Source organism: Elephas maximus, chromosome 20 (genome assembly GCF_024166365.1).
Source record: "Elephas maximus indicus isolate mEleMax1 chromosome 20, mEleMax1 primary haplotype, whole genome shotgun sequence".
Classification (NCBI taxonomy): Eukaryota; Metazoa; Chordata; class Mammalia; order Proboscidea; family Elephantidae; genus Elephas; species Elephas maximus.
The window spans coordinates 3,612,933-3,640,260 of NC_064838.1; the positions used below are offsets into that span (position 1 = coordinate 3,612,933).

The 27,328-nt window shown below is 38.9% G+C and overlaps 1 protein-coding gene across 3 annotated transcripts in view; it reads right to left on the reverse strand.

Moving 5' to 3' along the window:
* Positions 1-519: 519 nt before the first annotated feature.
* RNF32 (ring finger protein 32) overlaps positions 520-27,328 on the reverse strand; it is a 61,533-nt gene continuing 34,724 nt past the window's right edge. For all 3 annotated transcript variants that reach the window (XM_049862916.1, XM_049862914.1, XM_049862917.1), the window contains 5 exons: positions 26,847-26,879; positions 26,172-26,296; positions 25,812-25,920; positions 1,598-1,765; positions 520-832 (listed from right to left, as the gene is read on the reverse strand). In XM_049862916.1, coding sequence (XP_049718873.1) covers positions 590-832; positions 1,598-1,765; positions 25,812-25,920; positions 26,172-26,296; positions 26,847-26,879 — 678 coding nt within the window. In that variant the 3' untranslated portion in view covers positions 520-589. The remainder of the gene's footprint in view (positions 833-1,597; positions 1,766-25,811; positions 25,921-26,171; positions 26,297-26,846; positions 26,880-27,328) is intronic.

A 27,328-nucleotide genomic window follows, 5' to 3' on the forward strand; every position in this document is an offset into this window, starting at 1 on the left:
TATATATTCAAAGTGCTCAAAGACAACAGCAATTGTTACAAAACAAATGTTAGGGATGGCAGAGGGCTTTAAAATACTTGATGGAAAACATTAGAACATATTTAAAGAGTGCTTTTACTTTGCTAGTTTGTCGATCTGACACTAGCTACTATTATTTTAAGTAACAATGCACTTGGGTCTGGCCTCAGAGATAGTGTGCTACAGAAATTCTGGTAAACCCACTTGGTACCAATCGGAACTGACAAGTGGTCAGTAATTTTAATGTTCTTATAAGCAATCCCAACTGATCGATTAGAAGCATAGCAAATCAGTAAATTATAGAACCTCTGAGTCTCAATTTTCTGCCAACTCTTCATTTATTTCAACTTACTAAACTCATGAATTTGAACTTGCTTCTTAAAGACGAAAGACTAAAACTGAATGAGTAGCCAGCTTTTAAAATGTAGTGAGATCTTATGCACAACTACTAATAGCTTATTTCTTTGCCGAACCACTTATACTATAGTACTTAACACCAAACTCATTGTAATTCTTAAAAAATTAAGGTAAATTTTTCCCCAGAATTATATCATTTTTCCTGAATATGAATTCAGCATTCAAGAATTTTCTTTTGATAGCAAGAGCGGCACAGAGGACAAGTGTGTATCTCTCCCAAGGAAAACTCTTCTAAAGCGAGAAGACAAGTGTGATGGAACATATGTGAGCAAGACAAGAGAACTGTCTCCCGAGAACGCTGGTTCGGACTGTTCCCCGAGGATGCACTTTGGAAATTGCTGTTAAATGAGAGTGGGGTGAGGCAGATGGAGCATTCATTGATCTCCTGATGCAGTGCCTGTAACACAGGAGTAGAAATGAGTTTATGGGGGCTATTTGTCTCATCATAATAGAAAGTTACTTAATGTAAATGAGAAATAAACACCAAGACATGTATCTTCTTAAAAAACAGGTTCACTCTGTGTTAAAATAACATTATATATATTACTGTTATGAAAAACAGAAGGGTCATAGAAATCCATCTCTAACGCATGACTTTAAAACAAAAATATTTTATAAAATGCTGAATAGTAATAATTTCCTTTTGATTAAGCAATAAGTAGTTTTTCTCAAATAGTTGACTCTAATTAGCTGCTAAACTTCTTTATAAATTTTCCTCATTTTTTAAGTAAGTTTTTCCCTAGGTCTTGGTGTTTTACAGTTATTTCAAAGTTCCCATGGGCTACTATGGATGAAAGAGGACAAGCTAGAACTTCCAGGAAAACTTCCCATGAAGGTAAGATATGTGGCGGTTTTTTGTTTGTTTGTTTCCCTTAAATGTTTTCATCTTCATAGAATGGCACCATTAAACCAGAATTTTAAATTGCAGGGACCTTGGAAATAATCACTGTTGTCATGACTGAAGCCCGAGGGAGCCCCGTTGCTGGAGCCAGGCCGCAGCCAGGCTGAGTAGTCTGGACTTCGCACCACCGGGCTTCACCCTAAAATGAATGCTCCAGAAACTGGTAAAATCAATCTAGCTGAGCTTCCCTGTCAGTGTCACTCTGTTGCACGCTTTTGGCTACCTGTGCGCTTACTGACGGGGCTGCCACTCTAAACTTACCTGAATTTGAATTTTCTCCCAGTCTTCGTCTGTAATTTCACGACCACACTTTTCCTCCAGCTGCTGAAGGATGCCTCTGTTTACAGCTAAGCAGTGCTCAATTTCTGAGAAGAGCTCATCTATGTTTGTATCATATGAACATAATATTCGGTGACTGATTTCTGTGAACTGAAAAGGACAGAGAGGATGTGCAAACTTACACATCGATTTCTAAAGTTTTGGGATAGACTTAAGGGAAGAATTTTCTTGACTCTCAATAGTCTATTTTATTAACTTTCCTCAAATCTCTGTTTTGTGTATGATAACTTTTGGGAAAAGGTCCATGTGACTAATTACTTAAACTACAAATCCAGATGATATATATGGACATATTATCAAAAAAGTTCACTTGGTTGTAAGCCAAAAGAATACATTTGAAATGAAAAATTGAGAGACGAATTAGAATTTTAAAAAATTCGTCCCATTATCACCCTGCTCTGGACTCTTTAATTCTGATATTTATGGAGGGCTTTTGCTGCATGGAGACCCTGGTGGCCCAGCTGTTAAGAGCTACAGCTGCTAACCAAAAGGTCGGCAGTTCAAATCCACCAGGCGCTCCTTGGAAACTCTACGGGGCAGTTCTACTCTGTTCTATGGGGTCACTAAGAGTTGGAATCGACTTGACAGTGAGTTTAGTTGTTTTGTTTTTTTTTTCACTGCACAATGCCACAATTTTCCTAGAGCTATTGCCAGGCTTTTGGAAACTAAAAAAAAAACAAAAAAAAACAAAGGTGCCATTGAGTACTAGAGCCAGCTTATATCTCTTTGCAACAGGTTTGGTTTCTTGTTTTGTTTTTCTTTTTCACTGTGTAAGATATAGCCATTGAAAACCTCATGAAGCACAGTTCTACTTTGACAAACATGGGGCCACCATGAGTCAGAATCAACTAGATGGCAACAAACGGGTTTGGGTTTTGATGTGGTCAATGCATTGTATTAAAACCCTTGAGAGGATTTAAAGATTGAATAACAGATGTGAAAAAAACCTTTAAAAAATATTACACAGTATTTTCAATGGCTCCCTGGGTTGCACAAACAGTTTGTGCTCAGCTACTAATCAACAGGTTGTAGGGTGGAACCCTCCAGCAGCACTATGGAAGAAAGAACCGGAAATCTGCTTCCGTAAAGATTACAGCAAAGAAAACCATATGAAGTCCAATTCTACTCTATAAAACATGAGGTCACCATGAGCTGGAATTAACTAGATGGCAATGGTTTTAGATTTTTTTAAACCTTTTCAATATTAAATACGACATTCCTTCCCCTCCAGGAATTTACATTCTATATAAAGGAAATAAGACATGTATGCTTGTTGTTGTTGTTGTTGTTAGGTGCCGTTGAGTTGGCTCCGACTCATGGCGACCCTATGCACAGCAGAACGAAACACTGCCCGGTCCTGCACCATCCTTATAATTGTTGTTATGCTTGAGCTCATTGTTGCAGCCACTGTGTCAGTCCACCTTGTTGAGGGTCTTCCTCTCTTCCGCTGGCCCTGTGCTCTGCCAAGCATGATGTCCTCCTCCAGAGACTGATCCCTCCTGACAACATGTCCAAAGTATGTAAGATGCAGTCTCTCCATCCTTGACTCTAAGGAGCATTCTGGCTGCACTTCTTCCAAGACAGATTTGTTCATTCTTTTGGCAGTCCACGGTACATTCAATATTCTTCGCCAACACCACAATTCAAAGGTGTCAACTCTTCTTTGGTCTTCCTTATTCATTGTCCAGCTTTCACATGCATATGATGCGATTGAAAATACCATGGCTTGGGTCAGACACACCTTGGTCTTCAGGGTGACATCTTTGCTCTTCAACACTTTGAAGAGGTCCTTTGCAGCAGATTTGCCCAATGCAATGCGTCTTTTGATTTCTGACTGCTGCTTCCATGGCTGTTGATTGTGGATCCAAGTAAAATGAAATCCTTGACAACTTCAATCTCTTCTCCGTTTATCACGATGTTGCTCATTGGTCCAGTTGTGAGGATTTTTGTTTTATGTTGAAGCGTAATCCATACTGAAGGCTGTGGTCTTTGACCTTCATTAGTAAGTGCTTCAAGTCCTCTTCACTTTCAGCAAACAAGGTTGTGTCATCTGCATTACTCAGGTTGTTTTTGAGTCTTCCTCCAATCCTGATGCCCTGTTCTTCTTCATATAGTCCAGCTTCTCGTATTATCTGTTCAGCATACAGATTAAATAGGTATGGTGAAAGAATACAACCCTGACGCACGCCTTTCCTGACTTTAAACCAATCAGTAGCCCCTTGTTCTGTCCAAACAACTGCCTCTTGGTCTATGTAAAGGTTCCTCATGAGCGCAATTAAGTGTTCTGGAATTCCCATTCTTCACAGTGTTATCCATAGTTTGTTATGATTCACACAGTCGAATGCCTTTGCATAATCAATAAAACACAAGTAAACATCCTTCTGGTATTCTCTGCTTTCAGCCAGGATCCATCTGACATCAGCAATGATATCCCTGGTTCCACGCCCTCTTCTGAAACTGGCCTGAATTTCTGGCAGTTCCCTGTCAATATACGGTTGCAGCCGTTTTTGAATGATCTTCAGCAAAATTTTACTTGCATGCGATATTAATGACATTGTTCTATAATTTCCACATTCAGTTGGATCAACTTTCTTGGGAATAGGCATAAATATGGATCTCTTCCAGTCAGTTGGCCAGGAGGCTGTCTTCCATATTTCTTGGCATAGACGAGTGAGCACCTCCAGGGCTGCATCTGTTTGTTGAAACATCTCAATTGATATTCCATCAATTCCTGGAGCCTTGTTTTTTGCCAATGCCTTCAGAGCAGCTTGGACTTCTTCCTTCAGTACCATCGGTTCCTGATCATATGCCACCTCTTGAAATGGTTGAAGATCAACTAATTCTTTTTGTTATAATGACTCTGTGTATTCCTTTCATCTTCTTTTGATGCTTCCTGTGTCGTTTAGTATTTTCCCCATGGAATCCTTCACTATTGCAACTCGAGGCTTGAATTTTTTCTTCAGTTCTTTCAGCTTGAGAAACACTGAGCGTGTTCTTCCCTTTTGGTTTTCCATCTCCAGCTCTTTGCACATGTCATTGTAATACTTTGTCTTCTCAAGAGGTCCTTTGAAATCTGCTGGGAATGACAACTTGAGGAGGAATGGTGTTGCATTCATCATCAAAAAGAATATTTCAAGATCTATCCTAAAGTACAACGCTGTCAGTGATAGAATAATATCCATACGCAGTTAATACGACTATTATTCAAATTTACACACCAACCACTAGGGCCAAAGATGAAGAAATAGAAGATTTTTATCAGCTGCTGCAGTCTGAAATTGATTGAACATGCAATCAAGATGCATTGATAATTACTGGCGATTGGAATGCAAAAGTTGGAAAGAAAGAAGAAGGATCAGTAGTTGGAAAATATGGCCTTGGTGATAGAAACAATGCCAGAGATCGAATGATAGAATTTTGCAAGACCAACAACTTCTTCATTGCAAATACCCTCTTTCACCAACATAAACAGCAACTACACACATGGACCTCACCAGATGGAACATACAGAAATCAAATTGACTACATCTGTGGAAAGAGACAATGGAAAAGCTCAATATCAGCAGTCAGAACAAGGCCAGGGGCCAACTGTGGAACAGACCATCAATTGCTCATATGCAAGTTCAAGCTGAAACTGAAGAAAATCAGAGCAAGTCCACGAGAGCCAAAATATGACCTTGAGCATATCACACCTGAATTTAGAGACCATCTCAAGAATAGATTTGACGCATTGAACACTAGTGACCGAAGACCGGACGAGTTGTGGGATGACATCAAGGACATCATCCATGAAGAAAGCAAGAGGGCACTGAAAAGACAGGAAAGAAGGAAAAGACCAAGATGGATGTCAGAGGAGACTCTGAAACTTGCTCATGAGTGTCGAGCATAAAGACATGTATTAGCATAATGACATGTATGCTAACGGTGACTATTCAAGGCTGAATATGACATCAGAGAACATTTGTGGCTGAGTTACTAAAGGAGGTACATATGGGTAAGGGGATATTACAGAAGAGTCCCTGGGTGGCTCCTCTGAAGAAAGACCTGGCAATCTGCTTCTGAAAGGTCACAGCCATGAAAAGCTGCAGACAGCAGTTCTACTCTGCAATACGTGGTGTCACCATGAGTCAGAACTGACTCCACGGCAACTGGATTTTAATCTTACAGAAGTAGATCACTAGGCCTTCTTTCCACAACAGTGCTGGGTAGATTCAAACCGCCTCTCAGTTACTGGCTGAGTACAAACTGCTTGTGCCACGCAGGGACCTGCACTGATCACACTGCACTTAATAAATGCTTGTTGAAAAATTGGACTTGTCAGTTATGCAAATACAACAAATAAATTTGGGGTGAGGGTGGATCTTAATGCTTAATACTGCAAGCTTGATGGTAATTGGTATGATGTAATGAAAGCAAATATGATGCTTAAGATATGTTATATAATATGTAACATAATAATATAATATGTAAGAACTAATTATTTGGATGTTTGCTTCTACAAAAGATACCTATTATTGAGGAAATAAACATTGCTTCACTCATATCCCCACTAGCTTTGATATGTATTTTTTCTATTTATTCAGTTTAAAATGTTTTCTAATTTCTATTATAATTTCTTCTTTGACCAACAGGTTATTTAGGACTGTGTTAATTTTCAAACATGTGAGATATTTCTAGTTATCTTTTCATTTTTATCTATGCCGAAGTACAGTGTGGTTAGAGACCATGGTCTGCACGTTTTAAATTCCTTAAACTACAATGAAGTTTGCATTACGGTCCAATACGTGGTCATTTTTTATAAATGATCCGTTTGCACTTTGAAACGATTGCTGGACACAGTGCTCTGTGTCTTTGTCTTTAGAATCTATTTTGTATGGTATCAGTACACCAGCTCTCTTCTTTATAGTTCTCCTGTAAACATTTTCCTCTTTGTTTTTTTAAACTTTGTTTTCATGCATCTCTTCTAAATAACATGTAACTGGATTTTTTTTTATTGGAGCATTTGCTCAGATTTACGTAAATGTTGACACATGAATTCTAATTCCATCTTGTTTTGCATTTGTGCTGCCATTTGTTTGTTTTAATCTTTTCAATTGAAAATTTCTGCTTCCATTTTTTCTCTTTACTACTTCAAAGGTTAACATTCTGTTTCTATTCTCTTCTTTTTAAAAATAATATTTTATTGTGTTTTGGTGAAAGTTTACATAGTAAATTAGGTTCCCATTTGACAATTTCTATATAAATGGTTCAGCGACATAACTCACATTTTCCGCAATGTGTCAACATTCCCTTTAATTCCATTCTGGTGGTTCTGTTTCCAGTGCTCTAGTTTCTCTGTTTCTGTTCTTTTTGCCATTACCCTAGAAATGCATACTTAAATTATTAAAGTCTGAAGTTAATATTTTTATCCTCTCAAATACAAGGATCTTAGACACTTTAAGCCAGTGTTCTTCTGACTTATGTTACTATTGCCATGTATTTAAACTCTCTTTTAACCCCATACCACATTATTCTTTGCTATTTTTTTTTAAGTGTCTATTTAGATTTATCCACACTTTTACCACATTTTTGCACTCCCTCCTCACATCTCAGACTTGCTATCTGGGATCATTTTATTTCTTCATGAAATGCATCCTGAAGAATTTCCTTTAATGAAGTTATTTTAGTGGCAAACCTATTCAAGCCTTGTTTGTCTGAAAACGTCCACCTAAGTGCTAGGTCCTATCTGCTCTTATCTAACGGAGAACTCTGCCCTTGTAAATAATCTCACACTCTTCTGCATCAGTATCTCCCTTTCTCTTGAATCTTTCCATCAGCATACAAACCTGTTATAATACCTCACATTTTAAAAACATGCAAAATATCCCTAGACTTCACTTTTGCTATCCGTAAAAAAAACTGTTGCCGTCGAGTTGACCACTGTGCTACCAGGGTTTCCGCTTCTGCTATAAGCACCCCCTTATTTCTTTATGGTAGAACACCTTGAAAGATTGTCTGCCCTCACATTCTCCACAGCTGCCCTTAGATCCTCTTGCTCCCACTCCAATTTGGCTTTCATTCCCACCACTCAGGAGAAACCACTGTTGTTGAGATGACCAGTGATGGCCTCATACAAAATTTAATGGTTAATTCTCAATATTTATTTGGTTCAACTTCTCAGCATCATTTATTACAACTGGTAATTTCCTCTTTTTTGAAATGATTTATATATTTGGCTTCAAAGACACGAGTGTCTTCTTGATTTCCCTCTTAGTTCACTAGCCACTTCTCAGCCTCCTCAAGTGAACCATGTCAGGGCTTGGCCCTAAGTCCTCTTCTCTACCATACCTTTTTCCTTTAGGATCTCACATACTTCCATGGTTTTAAATACTCTTTGTAGAGCAAGACCCTTTAAATAATCTTCATAGAACTCTGCACTCTATCCTTAGCTCTAATCAGGTATATACAATTGCCTGCCTGACACTTCGGCCTTCACATCCAATAGGCATCTCAAACTTAACGTATCTAAAACAGAACTCTGATTGACTACCCCCCAAACCTGCCTCTCTCTAGTCTTCTCTATTTCTGTATATAGTATCAGTTACTTAGGCCGAAATCCTAGGAGTCAACCTTAATTCACCTCTTTTCCCCAAACCCCCAGTCCAATTCACCAGCGAACCCTTTTAGTCTACCTCTGAAACATTTCCCAAATGTGAACACTCTCCCAATTTCCAAAGCAACTGCCTCAGTCAAAGCCCCCATCTCTCGCTAATGCAAAAGTCTCACGATGGGTTAATTTCTAATTCTGATCCCTCCCCATAATCTGCTTACCACTCAACAAAGCCATCTTTAGAAAGTATAAGTCGATTGCCTCGTTATTTCTCCTGATTGGAACTCTCAAAGGGTTTCCCATAATATTGGAACAATCACTTTAGCCACACTGGCCTTCTGTTCCTGAAACACGGCAAACTCCTGTTTCAGGGTATCAGGACTTGCTCTTCTCTTTATCTGGAACATTTTCCCTCGGGTTTTGGGCTGGGTCATTCCCTCCATTTAGGTTTTTGTTCAAATTTCATCTCCTCAGCAATTTTCACCTTATCTTAAAACCTTGTTACCCAACTTACTCTCTGTCCTGTGTTTATATTTTTATTCATGACACTTATTCTTTAAATTTGTATTTTTAACAACGTATTTTATTTATCCCACCCCTGAAGGCAGGGTACACTTGCAGCTGATAGCTCTAGTTCCTCCAGTACCTTGGGCAGGAACCAGCATAGAGACCATCACTGCCCTTTTGATGAATGAATGAATGGATGGATGAGGACTATCCACACCCACACTGAGGCCATCACTGGGCACTTGATGAATCAATGAATGGATGGATGAAGACTAACCACATCCACACTGAGAGCATCACGAGGCGCTTGATGAATGAATGAATGGATGAGGAGGACTATCTGCACCCACACTGAGACCATCACTGGGCACTTGATAAATGAATGAATGGATGGATGAAGACTAACCACACCCACACTGAGACCATCACTGGGCACTTGATGGATGAATAAATGAATGAATGAATGGATGAGGACTATCCACACCCACACCGAGACCATCACTGGGCACTTGATGAATGAATAAATGAATGAATGAATGCATGAGGACTGTCCACACCCACACTGTGGATTGTGCAGAAGAGCTGGTGAATAGGAGCTTAAATCCTCTGTTAGTTATCATTTAGAATTAGGTTTTGCAAAGTGCACAAATTCCAAGTGTCAGTCTATGAAAGCAGTTTTGATCCATTTTAATGCTATTAAAAACCAAACTGGTTGCTGTCGAGTTGATTCCAATTCCCAGCGACATTATCCAATAGAGTAGAACTGCCCCATAGGGTTTCCAAGGAACAGCTGGTGGATTCGAGCTGCTGATCTTTTAGTTAGCAGCTGAATTCTCAACCAGTGTGCCACCAGGGCTCCTTTAATGCTATTACACACAGTTAAATTTCAATTTATATTTTAATATCCATTCAGCCTGCCTAAAAAAAAATCGCTTCCAAACTTGCTAACAAATCATACTTTCTTATTGAGCAGCATTTCTTCAATGAGAAAAATAACAATTCCCTTTCTATATAATGGTAGTTAAACACTATTAAAATAAATTTCATTCAGTCTAAAGTAAATAATTTTTGCTTTTAATTTACCATGCATGGTGAGTGATAAAAATGGTTATGACAATTCCTAAAGGGTTTGGGCCTTAAAATAGTTTGGGATTGCTGATCTACTATACAGTAGGCACTGTAGTGGACCTGAGGATACAAAGGTGACTAATTCATGGTCTACCAAAAAGGAACTTACAATTTTGCGGGAAAAAATAGGCATGGAAACAAATACTGACAATTTAATGTGTGCAGTGCTGTAGCAGAGGGCTTAGGCTATGTAACGGGAACGAGAAGAAAGAGGGAGGCAACTGAAGGCACTCTGGAAAGATTCAGGAGTCGCGTGGGGGATTAAGGGAAGAAGGAGGCAGGCAACACGTAGAGTCAAAGGATGGACTTAGAAGTGGCTGGCTTAGAACTGCAGGTCACTGGAGCCCAGGCTGCCTCCCGGCCTGTTGTTCCACCATCAGCCTCGCTTTCTGACAATCTGTTGTATGTTCTCGGTGTTGTCCTCTTAGAACACTATTTTCAGCACATGATTTGACTGATCAAAATCTTTCAGTAGTTTTCTACCATCTGTAAGCCAAAGCCCTCATGGGCTCGCTCCAATCCTTTCCCTCCATACTTTCTTGTATGAATCTTATGATCTGGCCATACTAGCTTATTCAGTTGATGAACAATTCTTGTATTTTTGTTTCCTTGACTTCATTTATATGAATGATTACTGAAAATTCTACATATGATTCCCAGTCTACTTCAGCTGGAAGTGATTTCTTTCCTTGCTTCTCTTCTCTTAACTCTTAGAGTATACTTCTGTCCCCTTCACTTGACACTTATCACCCACTAGCTGGAGTTATCTTTTTCCTGTGTGTATTTCTTATCTCAAATAAAAATAAGTGCCTTAAATTCACTGAGTCACCTGATTCATCTCTGTATGGCCTCTAGCACAGCGCCCTGTAGTATGGCCCTTAGCACAGCGCCCTGTAGTATCATTCCATAAGCATCTTTTAAGTTTGCAATAGGTTAGGAATGAGGACACAGCTATGGCTAAAATGTTTATATGCCAAAGGAGGGCAGTAGATTTCATTTTAGATGATGTAAAAAAAGATGAGTAAGAGCCTGTCTGGAATGATTTTGAAGTTACTCCCAGTGTCACGATTCAATAAAATATCAACATTTAGCTTTAACACTGACATTAGGATGTCTTTTTGTGGCAAATTTGTAAAAGTGAACCAGTTTGTCCTTATTCTTGTAGCTTCAAGTATCTGAAAGTTAACAAAGACAGTATTTTTAAAAGTCAAATCAACATATATTTATTGATTACCTGTTGTAGTCAGTTCAAAGTATTGTCCTAAGTGTAGCTATTAGTCAATGTTTCTTAAATATTACATTCTTATCGTTCAAGGTTCCTCCTTTATTTATTTCCTCACTGTTTATATGGGCCAGATGACCCTAGTAATTACAAGGGTCTGATCTGGCAAAAAAATAATTGACAACTGAGTTTTAGTTTTTAAAGTAACAACTAATATTATTAATCCTATAGAAATAAAGGAGCCCTGGTGGTGCAGTGGTTCAGTGCTCAGCTGCTAACTGAAAGGCTGGCGGTTCAAACCCACCGACCTTACCATCTGCGTCCGTAGAGATTACAGCCTTGGAAACCCTGTGGGGCAGTTCCACTCTGTTCTGTGAGGTCACTATGAGTTGGAATGAACTCGACAGCACACAATAACAGCTACAGAAATAGATGAGAGACATAAAAATTTTCAATTCGAAAAATAAATGTCTTAATATATTTTTTCTTTTAAGCCTCATATATTTCATTTACTTGATAATGCAAGTAAATAAGAGTTTGGGTTATTGATAATGCAAAGAAATTTCTGGTCACTTACAAGTAACAAACTAGCTAAACATTAAAAAGAAAAGAAAACTAACAAAAGTACCCAGGTGAACTTTGTCTACCCAGGAGGCCTTTTTAAGTAATCCATCTTAATGTCAGCAAATTGCTTACTAATGTGTTGACTTATGGTAACCCTCAAAAGCAAAATGAAAAGCCTGGAATTTACAGCATATCAATGAATCAGTTGATAAGCTTTTACTGGCTTCATATCCTTCCAGTCTTGCTGCTTGGAGCCACTTCAAGTTGGCAACAGAATGTTTGCCATCTCTGTGTGATAAAGGAAGTCAAATGACTGAACAAACTTTAAGACCATTATGCTGTTTGGTGAGATTTAAATGAAAATTGTAAGAGAAATCCCATGCAAGGAGGGTGTGGAGAGCAAGGAGAACCTAGAGTCAACCACATCATTTTACAAATCACTAACCTAACTTTTTAAACAATGGTCAGGACTTTTAGCTTGGGTGGAGATAATTTAAGGCATTTGAAAAGTTTTAATTGCAGCAATAAAAGATCATAGCTCAATTATATGACATATGCTAGCAGAATTTCTAGATAAGGATCAAAGGTATTCAAGGACCAAACCACTGCATTCCGGGCAACGCTTTAGGCTTTCTGTACACACTGGTGACAGATATTAGCATAACAGCTTTAGTGACCTTTCCGAGACTCTTTGATCTGTGTTAGTCAAAACCTCAATGGGTAAGTGTATCGGGACTACTGTATCATCCCCAGACAACTCACACACTGTCTCTGACAAAGGCATTTTGGATGAATTTTAATTCTCTGACACTTACTTAAGAGTATAAAACTCAACATCTGACCTTTTTAGTTCTTGCCACAAGACTTCAGTACATTGTCTTTTACATCACTTTTAAGTTTGCTGTGGTTCAGTTTTGTTAGGAATGTGCTAATGATATTTTTAAGCAAAGAACATTTCTGAAAAGAAATTCTCAGTGATGTAAGCATTCCTATTTGTAGGAAAATGACCCCCATGTTTTATTAAGTAGTTAACACCCAACAGATGTATGGAAACTAAAATGAGAAAAAGACTGACTCTCCCCGTAAAAGAGGAGTCAAAGGGCAAGGCCATGGTTTCTTTTACAAGTGAGATAAATTTATAAAAATAGAATGACCTGAGCTAATCTAATCTAGAGTATTAAAAACATATCCATCTTGGCTAGATCTTGAAACATATAAAAGAAACAAGTACTTCCTAATTTATTATGTCTAAAAATACCAAAGTGAATATTATCCCTCCCTCCCTTCCTTTTCTATTGATTAGACTTTTTTCCCTAAAGGTAAGTTATCTTTGGTCTAAAACAGTGGTTCCCAAGTATGGCAAAGAAGTTTACAGCCATCTCCAGCAAAGTAAAAAGAGTAAGTTTAATGGTCTGACATTTTTATAAAGCTAAGTGTTTTCTGTGTAAGGAATGTCCTTTATTACTTCCTACTTGGCTGGTGTTAAAGTGGTCTTTCTTCTATGAAATGATTCTGATGGAATATATGTGTATCTGTGTTTTGTTTTGTTTTTTAACTCTCACTTCGTAAAATAAAAACTTAAAAAGTTGGCAATGACTTTATCAGAGCCCCAGATTTCTCTCTGACAGTTCTGTTAAGTCCCAAAGTCTGGAAACCACTGGAATATAGAATTGAAACTCATGTTTGGAGAGAAAGGAGAATCTGTAGCAACTCCTTGACTTTACTGACTAGTGGAGGTGGTGGATCCAACATTTATCTCTAACTTAGGAATGTATCACATGATTTATTTCTCCTAGTAATTTGTCATTTCAATTTTCCTGGATTAAAAATAAAATAATTTCCATTAATTTCACATTCACCAGTGCTCAGAATGAAAACAGGGTTTAGAAACATGGCCAGTGGTTGCACCCGTGACTCCTGGATTAAAAAACTGTTGTTGCCCCACAGATAATTAAGAACTTACCATATTTGATATTGCTAATTACTGCACATTTTGCTTTTTTAAAATTTCCAATTTTTACAACTTAAACGTTAAGTCTCTAGTAGTTCACAGATCTAAGGTTGGGGGCGGGAATGGAGTAAACAGGCGTGTGGAAAGACAGAAGGTGACTTTCATACTAGGTCTCAATAGTTTAGTAAAGCTGCAAGCCAAGCTCATGGAGAAAACCTGGCATCTGTGGAATGTCTATTTCAAAGCCAGTCTTTCACCCAATGGAGCCCTGATAAAGTCATTGATAGCTTTAGCTTTGGAATTTACTTTTTTAATGGATGTATTACTAGGAGGACTATGGACTCTGGCTCCTCTCTAAGCTGGACTTTATTTTAGTACACATTTTCAGTTCTGAAAAACTTTCAGAAGTACAAAGGATGAATATAGTGAAAAACTGACGTCTGAGTTGAGAACCAAGCCCAACAGTTATATTTTTATTTTAAATATTTTAATCTATGGTTAAAAACTTGTACTTACAGGCTCACATTAAACAAAATATTTTTATAGGTATTGAAAGGAAAACAATCAATTCAAGCATATTTTTAGCTGAAACACATAAGCTTGTTTCTTAATGAAAATAATAAAATTCTGTTTCTATCATTAGAAAAATGATCTACAATTCCTTTTATAAAATAGTATATACTATTAAACTAAAAAGCCCCTCTGTGGATGTGGATTACTTTCTGTCTTACTAAGGGCGTGGCCATCTCATATGTCTCTCGTTTACTGGTTATTAAGCTGTTCCACGTTTGAACTGTAAAATATTCCACTCACATAATTGCCTCTTTTAAAAAAGCACAAGGAAATAGTTACAACCCCTAAACTTTAATATATGTATGAGCAAATACTCCGTTTTTACTAAAAATTCAAATAAATGTTGTAATTTTGCCTTGTCAACAAGGACAAATAACCATCAAATGTATTCTTGCACGGTTTTTCCAAAGTCCAGCCTTTGGAAAGTAATAAAAAGCCATTAAAGCAATCATTCAGAATACGGGGTCACACAACTGAATTTGAATTCCAGGTCCACCACTTAACAGCTTTCTGAACTATACACAATTCTATTACCATCATGGTATTTGTCAGCCTCACTATTATCTCCCCATGCCTAACAAAGTACAGGCAAAGACCAGTACCCAGTAAGCATAGTATATTTTATTAGTTTTATTTATCCATTTTGAAGGTATTTAAATATTTAATCCATTTGGGAATATATGGTATGAAGTAAGGTTCTTTTTTTTTTTTCCTATATGAATGACGTATTCCCCAAATTGATTTTCCCAATCCTTTTTTCCCCTGATCTGAAGTATCACCTCTACTATAGACTAAGAATCTGTGTCTACTTGGATGTATGATTTTCTACTGTTTCACCAATCTTTTGTCTATTAATGTGCAAAAATCTTAATTACCAAAATTATATAGATCGACAGAGACATATAGATATAAATATCTAACAAGGACGTTATACCTCATTAATCTTTCTTTTCAAAAAAATTATTAGCTGTCCATACTCCCCCAGATAAACTTTAGAATTAATCTATAAAATTACAAGTGCATGATCAATCCTCCTCCTTTGGGAGTTAGATAGAAATTAAATAAATTTATGTAAAATGGGGAAAACCGAATTTTTTACTCACACCCAACATGAAATATCAATCATTTTACTAAAGCCTTTTACTTCAACAGAAAAAGTTTTTTTTTTCTCATTGCTGTTTTGCATTCTTTGCTAAGTTTATTTTTAAGTATTAGCTATTATGAAAGGGATCATTTCCCATCACATTTTATATCTGCTGACTGCTGCTATACAGGAAACAATTGATTACTGCATATTTATCTTCAATTTGATCACTTTTAATAATGTAATTTCAATTTCAGATTTAATGTCATAAAGTTGTATACAATAGTTTCTTAGAACTTTAAAACAATTTCTATAGATACAGCTCTACCTCACTTCCTGTATGTCTCATTCTGCTTTATGTAATTTGTTTTCACCCTGATGAGATTTTATCTTAAAGCTGTTTTGTTTGTTTGCTTTTGTTTTTAAATCCTAGGGAGATATTTATCTTATAGTTTTTCTTTCCAAAACTACCAGCTATTGGTTTCACTTGCCAGTTTTATTTTTTTCCTAATGAATTACTTTATCTTTATACTTCCTAATTTTTTATTTTACTTCATATGCTGTTTTCCTAGCTTTCTTACTTGAACGGTTCATTATTTTTAATCCTGCTTGTTCACTAATAAATGCACTTTGCACTATTTTCCTCTAAGTGTGGCTTTAGTTACATACTATTAATATAGCAGGGTTCTTACTGTCATCAATGCCCAAATAGTCTGTAATTTAGATTCTAGACTTCCAAGTACAATTTCAAATTCATTCATTTTATTGTGACTTTTATTCTATTTTTGCATTTGCCTCATTTATCTTTGAGCATCCCTTTACATAGAACGCTTTTGTTTCATTTCATTTCAAATGTGTCTTTAATACGTATCTATTAACTAATTTTTTTCGATGTAATCCAAGAGTTTGTTAATAGGGAAATTTATCTCAATCATATTTGTTAAAAACACTGCTATATTCTAGCTTTTTCATCTTACCTTTTCACTTTTACCTTTTCCCATGTTACTGCCTTTTCCCCTTTTTCTGACTTTTGCCGGAATGGTCTGTTAAAGAACTTATTTTATTAAAAATATTTTTATTTAACATAAAAGGATACAAAGCATAAAAATAAAAAAGATAAAATCTATACATATAACTGCTGTTAAAATAAAAAAAATTTAAATTCTGTATATGAGGTTTGAAAATTCACATAGTACAAACAATTTTTAAATGAAAAGTAAATCTCTTCCTGTCTTCTTTCTGTCTGCAAAGGGAACTACTGTTAAGATTCTCACTATGCTACTTTAAAAACTCCCAAACCCATCTTTTTCTCATTTATATATTTAAAAAATATTCTACAAAAATATTTTGCATCTTGTGTTTTCATTCTATTGTTTACCTGAGAAATGTTTTTATATCGGCACACACACATGTCTACCTTGGTCTCTTTCCCTGCCTTTCGTAATCATTGCAGGTGTGTTCCTTACTGCCGGACTCCTGGGTTGTTCACTTCTTTTTCTTTCTCATAAGCAGTGATGTGGTGAACACGCTAATGAGTATGTCTTAGCAAACGTTTTTCAGTGTATCTGTGGGGTAAATTTGTAGAGGAAGACACAGTTCTAGAGAAGGAATAGTCAGGTAGGGTGATTGTGCCTTTCTTGGTTTTACAGTGGTTTATAAAGCCCATTTCTCTTCATTCTCATCAGCGCCAGATCCCATCAAACTTTTTACTTCTTGCCAATTTAGTGTGTGAAACATGTTATTTTTGTTACATTTTTCTTTCATGATGAGTGGATTTGAGCACTGTAATCTTCCATCTGTCTTTCTTCTTCTGTAAACTGTTCATCACGTATTAAGGAAATTGGTTCCTGGCCCTTTGAATTGTAATGTCTTTTGACTTTTTTCTCTTGTATAGATGTTTTGAAATTTTATGTAGTTATCAATCTGGATGGCTTGTGTGTTTTTTGTTTTTAGTCTTACTTAGAAAGATCTTCCCACCCTCAAATCATGAGCGAATTCTTCTAAATACAATGCTTTCTTCCAAAATTATTATGTTTTAGTTTTTATGCCTACGTCTTTGCCCCATATGCAATGTATTTTGGTCTAAGGACTGAACTCCATCTCTGTTATCTGCACCCTCCTCCTCTCCCCTTCTCCAGGAGCTCTGGTGACACAGTGGTTAAGTGCTCAGCAGCAGACCTAAAGGTTGGTGGTTTGAACCCACTGTCACTCAGCGGGAGGAAGACAGGGCAGTCTGCTTCTGTAAAGTTACAGCCTTGGAGACCCTATGGGTCGGTTCTCCTCTGTCCTATAGGGTCACTGAGTCGGAATCGATTCGATGGCAGTGGGTTTGGCTTTTTTGTTCTCCCCTTCTCTCGTGTGCTATCTTCCCTTTCCTTCCTCCTCTCCATGCAAGGCCAACACCCTGGGATTTAGAGACAGTGCGTCCTATTTCTACACTCTTAGAGTTTATATCTGCCAGGCGCTCCTTGGACACTCTATGGGGCAGTTCTACTCTGCCCTGTAGGGTCGCTATGAGTCGGAATCGACTCAACAGCACTGGGTCACTGTCTGGAGTTTGTATTTCAGTTGTAAAGGTCTGCTGCGTTGCAATCTCTCTTCTGTATGCATGTGTGATGTGTGACCTATGTAAGGGTTAGTTGCAAATGTCACAACACTTCACCTCTAAATACTTCAACATGTATCATCTAAAAACCAAGGCATCTTACCTTTCAGTCAAATGCAATTAACGCACCATAGAAATTTAACACCGAAGCGTTACTGTTGTCTAGTATACAATCCAAATTCAAATTAGCAAATTATCCCAATTATACTTCCTCTTTTTGTTTTAGTTTTGATCCAGGATCTAATCAAAGATCTTTCATTACATTTACATGTTATATCTCTCAGACTCCATTATTCTAGAGCAGCAGTTCTCCAGCCATTTTTTCCTTTTATGACACTGATGTTTTAACGAGTCCAAGACAGCTCTTTTGTAGGCTATTCCTCATTTTGGACTAATCTGATTGTTTTGCCATGATTAGGGTCAGGTGAGACATTCTGGCATGAAAATCCACAGGTGCTGACAAGGAGAGCATCTGGTGCTTATCAGGGACCCGTGACGTCAGTGTATCCTGCTGTTGGTCATTCTCACCTTTGGGTTAAGAAGATACCTGCCAGATTTTCCTACTGTAAAGATTTCTTATTGTCTTTGTAAATTATAAGACATCTGTGGGTGATCTTTTGAAACTGTGAAAATACTATTCAACAAATTTTCACTCAATAATTTTTAGTAACTTGACATAAGTTTTCTCCAAACTGTCATTTTTGTATACATCCATGCAGTCTGAACACATCTACTGAATCCTGGGTATATAAATTTGGTAGCCTAGTTCAATCGGCTTTCAGATCCCATGAAAACACGCCGGCATTTTTTTAAAATCGTAGATGAATGTTTTCTCTGTTTCAGCAGGTGAATCTCATCGAGTTGAAAAGCAGAGAACAAATCACCAAATTGCACTAGTCGGTGATTGGACCAGTGACTAAGGACAGGTCTGTATCGTACAGGACATCCTCTGAGTTTTACGCATATAGGCAACAAAAAGCAATGACAAGAATACACACCTCCTGCTAATATAGAACCCTGCATTAAGTGTAATCTTCATTTATTTAAAATGAGGTTTGGGTTCACAGATTTGGAACATTTATGGCTAAATGGGATACTGGGGGAAGGGTGAGGTATGAAGAAATTGCAGAGATTTAGGACACTAGCAAAGAGAACTGGGAATCCTGGGTTCCAGAGTTAATTAAAGGCTGAAAGCAGAGGCAATTATACCATGCCTATTTGTTAAAAAAAATATGAATAAAACCGTTGCCGCCGAGTTCATTCCAACTTATAGTGACCCTAGGAACCCTGGTGGCACAGTGGCTAAACACTTGGCTGCTAACCAGAAGGTTGGTTGTTCGAACCCAGCAGCTGGTCCACAGGAGAAAGATGTGGCAGTCTGCTTCCATAAAGATTACAGCCTTGGAAACCCTATGGGGCAGTACTACTCCGTCCTATAGGGACACTATGACTCAGATTGTTCTTCTCCAAAATTATTTTCATTTGCTGAGGTTGTATTCATAATTTCTCATGGAACGCAACCTCAGTAAATTAAAATACTCTTGGAGAAGAACAATCTGAATTACAGAATATGTACATTACCCACCACCCCACCCCTACTCCTGTATATGAAACTTGGATGAGGCAAGATTGCCTATCAGAATTTCTTTGTGGACTTGCTTTCAGTGAGTAAGAAATAATAAGTCGTATTTAATGTAGCAGTTATTTATGTGTAAAGAGATGTGTAAAAAGCAATGTTCATCAAACTGCAGGTCACAGCCCACCCAAGGTACGACATCAATGTAGTGGGTCCAACGTTTTTTAAATTAAATAGAACAGAAAGTATCATAGTGTTTTGTGTGCAATAAGGGTTAAATGGAAACCTGGTGGCAGTGGTTAAGAGCTACGACTACTAGCCAAAACGTTGGCAGTTTGAATCCACCAGCTAGCTGCTCCTTGGAAACTCTTATGGGGCCGTTCTACTCTGTCCTACAGGGTTGCTGTGAGTTGGAATCGACTCAACAGCAACGGGTTTGGTTTTTTTTTAAGGGTTAAGTTTTGTTTTGTGAAAAATTTCTTTCTGCTAAATTTCTATGTGTACTGAGTCACTGTATAAAATGAATTTTTTTTTTAAATTGTGGGTTGAGAAAAAGTTTGAAAGCTACTACTGTAAAGTTCTTGTAAAGTTTGCTTTCTTAGGTAATTTCAATACCCTTCTCCCCCACTATAAAAAAGAAAATCTCTTCACAAGCTTTTCTTAAATATAGGTATTAAGCTTAAATGAATTAGCTATTCAGATTTTCTGGGCTCATTTTCAAAAGCTCCAAAGGAAAAACCAGATTTGTAAAATATAAGCTCCAATTCAATTTATACTCCTGTGTTTTTTTTTTTTATCTTTTGAATGGTATTGTTTTTACATACAACAGAGGTTTAGAGAACACCAGTAAAATTGGAAGAAGGCTTAAACTATGCTTTGAACATGGACACATTTTAATAGAGGCTGGGGATGAAGGTAACAATGGGCACCACACCCAGGGTGAGCTGTGTACTGAGAACAAAGGACCCTGGGTGGGTTAGAGGTGCAGCGATGAGGTGATTTGAACACAAATAGAGGAAGGACAGAGTGGAGGCCACCGAGGAGGAAGAAACAATAGGACTTGTGGGTGGTTGGAAATGCAGGAATAGAACAGAGCTATACACCCGATACAGGGCTGGGATGGAGCTATGGATGTGATAACCCTCCTCATGGAAGTCATAACGCAAGGTAGGAGAGTGAATTCACAAAGCAAGCACTAAAGAAAACAAGGGGACTGAAGCAGGATCCCTAGGGGTCCATGGCCTGATGTGAACACAGGCTACTTTACCAAGACGTGGGGGGGGGGCGGTGGGGAGAACACACTTGCTATTTACCTGCCAGCTGGGTTTAATCTTCCTTATCTTTCTTAAAGAAACTGAAAATACATTTACTTAGTCAGCGTGATTTATTTGCAGAGGTTAAAGAACTCTAAGAAGAGTGACAAAGGGTTAAATCTTAGAAAGTAAAGATAACCAACGTTCTTTAACTGAAAACTATTTTGAAACCTAGAGAAATGCTGCCCCTCTATCTAAGCAAACATGGCCTTGATCCCCTCCTGGCGTGCATTGGACTGATCTGAAAAGCCCATTAGTGTTCTCTGAGCTTCATGTTTCCTATACTACACAAAATCTTATTCTGTGTTATATTTTGGATGCTGAAAATAACCCTATCAACATGAGGTGTTTTACAGGTAGAAAATGAACAAGACCACAGAAAATTAGATAGCAGAGTCAGGACAATCAGTTATGTCTCATGACTCTTTGCTTTATGTGAAAGCAAAGTACACCTTATATTTTCAAAATTTATTATAAGATAATGCATGCAAACAAAAATATATACACACAAGGTGAATGACTATGAAATATGTAATTAAAATTTTATAAGAGAAACCAATAAACTATTTCTGAACTGGGAGCCAATACACTATTAAGTGTTAGAAACCAGTAAGAGTAACTCAGAGAACAAGACGGCTGGTGCACTGAGATCGGTTAAACTGCAGAAGACGACAGAGCATGGAAAGGATCTAGAAGACAGATGAAAAGATGGGAGACTGCTGTTTATTTAATTCACAATGAACTGCAACACTAGAGATGAACTATCTCTGATGAAAGATGAAAGACACTGCTTAGAAATAATAAATTAGCCAAAAGTATATGTTGGCTTTGGGGAGTTGGCATGAAGAATCCAGGGTAGGTTGAAACTCTTTTGCTGGTAGATGACTTTTTAAAACTAGGTAGGAGCTGAGATCTAAAAGTGAGCTTAATAAATTGCTTTCTGAAGAGTCAGAGAGGAAAGGTTCAGTGTCTAAGAAAAAATGAAGAAGGCACACATTCTTTTATATCCAGTAAATTATTGTTAGTTCCAATGATTTGCTGTTTCTTCTATAAAATGGGGATGTTTGAAAAAGAATTCGGCAGCACTGAGTGATGGGAAACTTGCTGCATGGTTTCCCTGGAAACAGGAGGGGGTTTTCACTAGAGCTCTCCTCTCTCCCTGAATATCCTTTGCTCCCTGATTCATGCTATAAGGGCAGGGAATTACTGGGAAAATATTTTTTCTTATATAAATGTAGAGTTGTAGACTTTCTATTCACAGCCTACTAAACGCCCTCTCTTCTCCTTCCCCTGGAATTCTTCCAACAGTGGCAAGAGCTATTTCAGGAATTGTCCATACTGCCAGAACCACCCACTGGGACTGTTATCAACCAGAGTGTGCCTCCCTGAATGCCAGGATAGGGGCGAAGAACTTCCGGTACCTCAAGGCAGAACTCAGAATGCCCTTTCCATATAAACTGAAACTGTCCACCCACTGGTTCAACTTCTTTGTCTTCAAGATACACAGTATTTCAAAGTTATTTGCTCCTATGTTGCATTTAATATTGTCCTCCTCTTGAGGTCCAAAAAACCCAAAACCACACCTGTTGCCATTGAGTTGGTTCAGACTCATATCGACCCTCTAGGGCAGACTAGAACTGTCCCAAAGGGTTTCCAAGGAGCCAGTGGTGGATTAGAACTGCTGACCTTTTGGTTAGCAGTTGAGCTGTTAACCACTGCACTACCAGGGCTCCCTCTTGAGGGCAAATCAAGTATATTTTCTTGATTAAATGTGAAGTATAAAAACTTCACAGTATGCCGGGATTCTGATTTTCTTTTGCACGTACCGACAATGACGTGGCTTGGGAAAATTACTTAAGTGTTCAGCAAAGGAATTAGGGAAAAATATTATCATACTGTTTCGTAGCCCCGCCTAAATTCATTTACTTTTAGGATTCCTATACAGTTCTGGGATACTTTAAAGAAGCCCCTCAGGCCAAGCTTAGTAAAGTGACCTCAAGGTGAACAGACTGCCCTGTGAGGACACAGGAAGAAGACAGTGCCTCAGCCTGGAAAGATGAGACCCTGTGGCATCTGACTATGCTGAACAGAAAGTTGTTCCACAAAAGCACAGAACCAAACTTACTGAAAAAACCCAAACTCATTGCTGTCCAGTCGAGTCCGACTCATAGTGACCCTAGAGGACAGAGTAGAACTGCTCCATAGGGTTTCTAAGCAGTGGCTGGTGGATTTGAACTGCCAACCTTTTGGTTAGCAGCTGAGATCTTAACCATTGCACCACCAGGGCTCCTGAAAAGCTAAAGGAAATAATAATTGGGCGGGGGGACCGGAGGAGGAAGGGGCCGCTTAATAGAGTGAAGAGTAAATTCCTATCAGTTACTATTCCAAATGGGAGCTCAGGCTGAAAAAACAAATAGATTTAGTGATACTAATAGTATGCGGGAACACTCTACTCTTATACAGTGCAGTATGCGGGAACACTCTACCCTTATACAGTGCTGTTATAAAAATTAAAATACTTAACACCACTAAATCTAAAATAATTAACGTAAAGATTAACCACAACAATGTATTAGTGTTTATAATAAATACAGATTTTTGGTTGCCTACTGTGTGCTAGGAAACACTGGTGGTTTAGTGGTTAACATTGCAAGGTAGAAATTATTACTTTCATACTACAGATGAGGGAACTGAGGCTTGGAGCAGCTGTAACTTGCCTGAAACCACAAAGCTAAGGAGGGTAGAACTGGGATTTGAACCCAGGTGTGCCGCTTCAAAGTCCACATCCCTTCCACTCTGCCACGCCTCCTCCCTTTATGGTGTTAAAAACCTCATTGCCCTCTAATTGATTCCGCCTCCTAGTGACACCACAGGACAGAGTAGAGCTGCCCCGCCAGGTTTCCAAGGCTGTAATCTTTATGGAAGCAGACGGCCACACCTTCCTCCCGTGGAGTGGCTGGTAGATGTAAACTGTAAACGTTTTGGTTAGCAGCTAAGCGCTTAACCTCTTTGCCACCAGGGCTCCTTGTATGGGGTTAGAGATTAAATAAAGCATTAAACTAGTAATGGGAAACTGTTAAACGACAACAACAACAACGAAAACCCATAAAAAATAAAAAGCAGTTAAAAGAAACAGTAGAACCTGAAGTTATCTGTTCCTAAAACTCCTGCATGCTGATGCTGCCAAGAGGGCCCAGGAGGTGCTCAGTAAGGCTGCAGCACTGTGAGAGCTTTATTTTCCCTTCCATTTTCACCATTACTACAAGATACAAATTTGATATCTTTATTTATCTACAATTCAGAGAATGTGAAAACCTCAAGCTTGTTTCCATCTGAAGAGATTAGTTTAAACACAGCAGGCACTGGCCAAATAACAGCTTTTTGAATTTACCTTTATTCCAATTTTATACACTTTCTGGTTAAACTAGAAAGGAAAATCTGTACCTCTATGAAATTTACAGCTCAGGAAACCCTGGTCGCCTAATGGTTAAGTGCTAAGGCTGCAAACCAAAGGGTCGGCGGTTCCAATCTGCCAGGCACTCCTTGGAAACTCGATGGGGCGGTTCTGCTCTGTCCTGTAGGGTCGCTATGGGTGGGCGGTTCTGCTCTGTCCTGTAGGGTCGCTATGAGTGGGCGGTTCTGCTCTGTCCTGTAGGGTCGCTATGGGTGGGCGGTTCTGCTCTGTCCTGTAGGGTCGCTATGGGCGGGCGGTTCTGCTCTGTCCTGTAGGGTCTGTAGGGTCGCTATGGGCGGGCGGTTCTGCTCTGTCCTGTAGGGTCGCTATGAGTGGACGGTTCTGCTCTGTCCTGTAGGGTCGCTATGGGTGGGCGGTTCTGCTCTGTCCTGTAGGGTCGCTATGGGTGCGCGGTTCTGCTCTGTCCTGTAGGGTGGCTATGAGTGGGCAGTTCTGCTCTGTCCTGTAGGGTGGCTATGAGTGGCAGTTCTGCTCTGTCCTGTAGGGTCGCTATGGGTGGGCGGTTCTGCTCTGTCCTGTAGGGTCGCTATGGGCGGGCAGTTCTGCTCTGTCCTGTAGGGTCTGTAGGTTCGCTATGGGTGGGCGGTTCTGCTCTGCCCTGTAGGGTGGCTATGAGTGGGCCGTTCTGCTCTGTCCTGTAGGGTGGCTACGGGTGGGCGGTTCTGCTCTGTCCTGTAGGGTGGCTACGAGTGGGCGGTTCTGCTCTGTCCTGTAGGGTCGCTATGAGTGGGCGGTTCTGCTCTGTCCTGTAGGGTCGCTATGGGCGGGCGGTTCTGCTCTGTCCTGTAGGGTGGCTATGGGCGGGCGGTTCTGCTCTGTCCTAGGGTGGCTATGAGTGGGCGGTTCTGCTCTGTCCTGTAGGGTGGCTATGAGTGGGCGGTTCTGCTCTGTCCTGTAGGGTGGCTATGAGCGGGCGGTTCTGCTCTGTCCTGTAGGGTCGCTATGGGTGGGCGGTTCTGCTCTGTCCTGTAGGGTGGCTATGAGTGGGCGGTTCTGCTCTGTCCTGTAGGGTCGCTATGGGTGGGCGGTTCTGCTCTGTCCTGTAGGGTCGCTATGGGTGGGCAGTTCTGCTCTGTCCTGTAGGGTCGCTAGGAGTGGGCGGTTCTGCTCTGTCCTGTAGGGTCGCTATGGGTGGGCGGTTCTGCTCTGTCCCGTAGGGTCGCTAGGAGTCGGAACTGACTTGGCAGCACTGGGTCTGGGTTTTTCTGGTTTATGGAATTACCATCCAGGCTGGAAAGTCAGCTTAACTGCAACACTACTTTCAGCAGCATCTCAACCATTTTGAAAAAGTCCAAAAAATGAAGTGAATCTCCAGGTTTTACTGCCTCTCTTCACCTTATTGACCCCAAATGAATCCCTTGCATTATTGCTGATGACTAAAAACTCTGTATATGGACTGTCGTTGCTGTGTGTCATCGGATCAACTCCCACTCTCAGCCACTCCATGGGGCTTTCCTGGCCATAATCTTTGCGGGAGCAGATTGCCGGGCCTTTCTCCTGCAGAAACCCGGGTGGGTTCACACCTGAAGAATCAATCATCTATCCCTACCTTTTCTTCAAAGAATTTTTTCCTTAATTTGGCATCTTTGGGTGGTACGGTTTTCCTCAGGTTTCGGTACCATTTTCTAACAATATGTCCTCTCCAATAGGCTTGGATTCTAAAACACAGACATTTGAAAATAAGGAAGCTGTGATGATTTTATTTTAAAGGTATTTCTGTACCTAATGTAAGTCAGGTGCTGTGCAAGCCAGTGGGGAAACACAGGGCCACAAGGATGGACAAAATCTCTCTATCTTTTTAAAACGAGTTATTATTAGCTTGGTTTCTAACAATGTACTTTTATGTTACCGTGGAGTTTTGCCTAATTAGGCACTGGAATTGTGGTGGATTCGCAGAGGCAACTCTTACCTTGTGGCGCACTTGACTTTGAATAACCGGGCTCCATCATGAATCACTCTGGTTTGATACTGGTTTTTTCTACAGAGAGGGCAGGTTTTTTTATTTGTGAACTTTTCAAAAGCCTGAAGGCATGCCTGAAGAAAAACATTTCACTTAAAATTTTATGAGTAATTACTTATAAACATTTTTATGTCTAATGTAATTACAGTGTTCTTTTCTCTCATAATTATGAGACTAAGTCCAATTTAGATTATGAAGTGGCAAAGTTTCACCAGATGTTAACACCTTCCTCGTGAAACCTGTTCCAAAAACGATATTTTACAAGAATACACAGGCAGATACATCAAAAACCTCTGAAACCAACTAGTGTAAAGGTGAGTCACCCTTGTGTGTAAGACTCACGCGCAGTTAGATCGCCTGCACTAAGCTGTCATTCACTTTGATGTACACTGTTAGCAACAATCTGCTATACAAACATTTGTGGTTCTCTTGTCACATAAAATTCACGATTTTAAAAACAGGATGAATTGTACTGTAGCCTATAGTCATGTTTCTAACTATAAATGGTGCTTTGGATAAAATAAATGGCACTTTTTAGGAGACTTTCAAACAAATAAGAGTGGGCTGGATTTCTGTAGGTTACAGGGGTGATGTACTACACGAGTTAAAACAGCATTTACTTACTCTGTGAAATACATGGGAACATGAAAGCAGCACCTGTTCATAAGAAAACAAGAAAAAAACGCTTGAATTTTAAATTCATTTAAAAGAGAAGCACGTAGATGAATGAATTACAAGAAAAATTCTGAGTTCTTCAAAGGTAAGCTGTGTTGTTTCTTTTGAAAAATTAAGAGTTGATTAATAACCTTGATATTTATATTAGTGCTTAAGCACAACTATATAATCTAAACAAGAAACACTAAGTTAACAATAATCTAAAACATCAAGTAAACACGTGGAGTTTGATACAAAGCTACTAAAATGAGTCTATATTTAAAAATGAAACAGTTAAGAAATCGATGTATCTCCTGGGTAGATAACATGAAAAAAAAAAAGATAACATGAGTGAGTGCAAATTGGGGGTGGAGGGGGGGAAAAGACTTAGGGCTAGGGGGACGTGGGGACGCTAAGAGGAGGAAGCAAGAAAATGCTTTGTTCAACCAAAT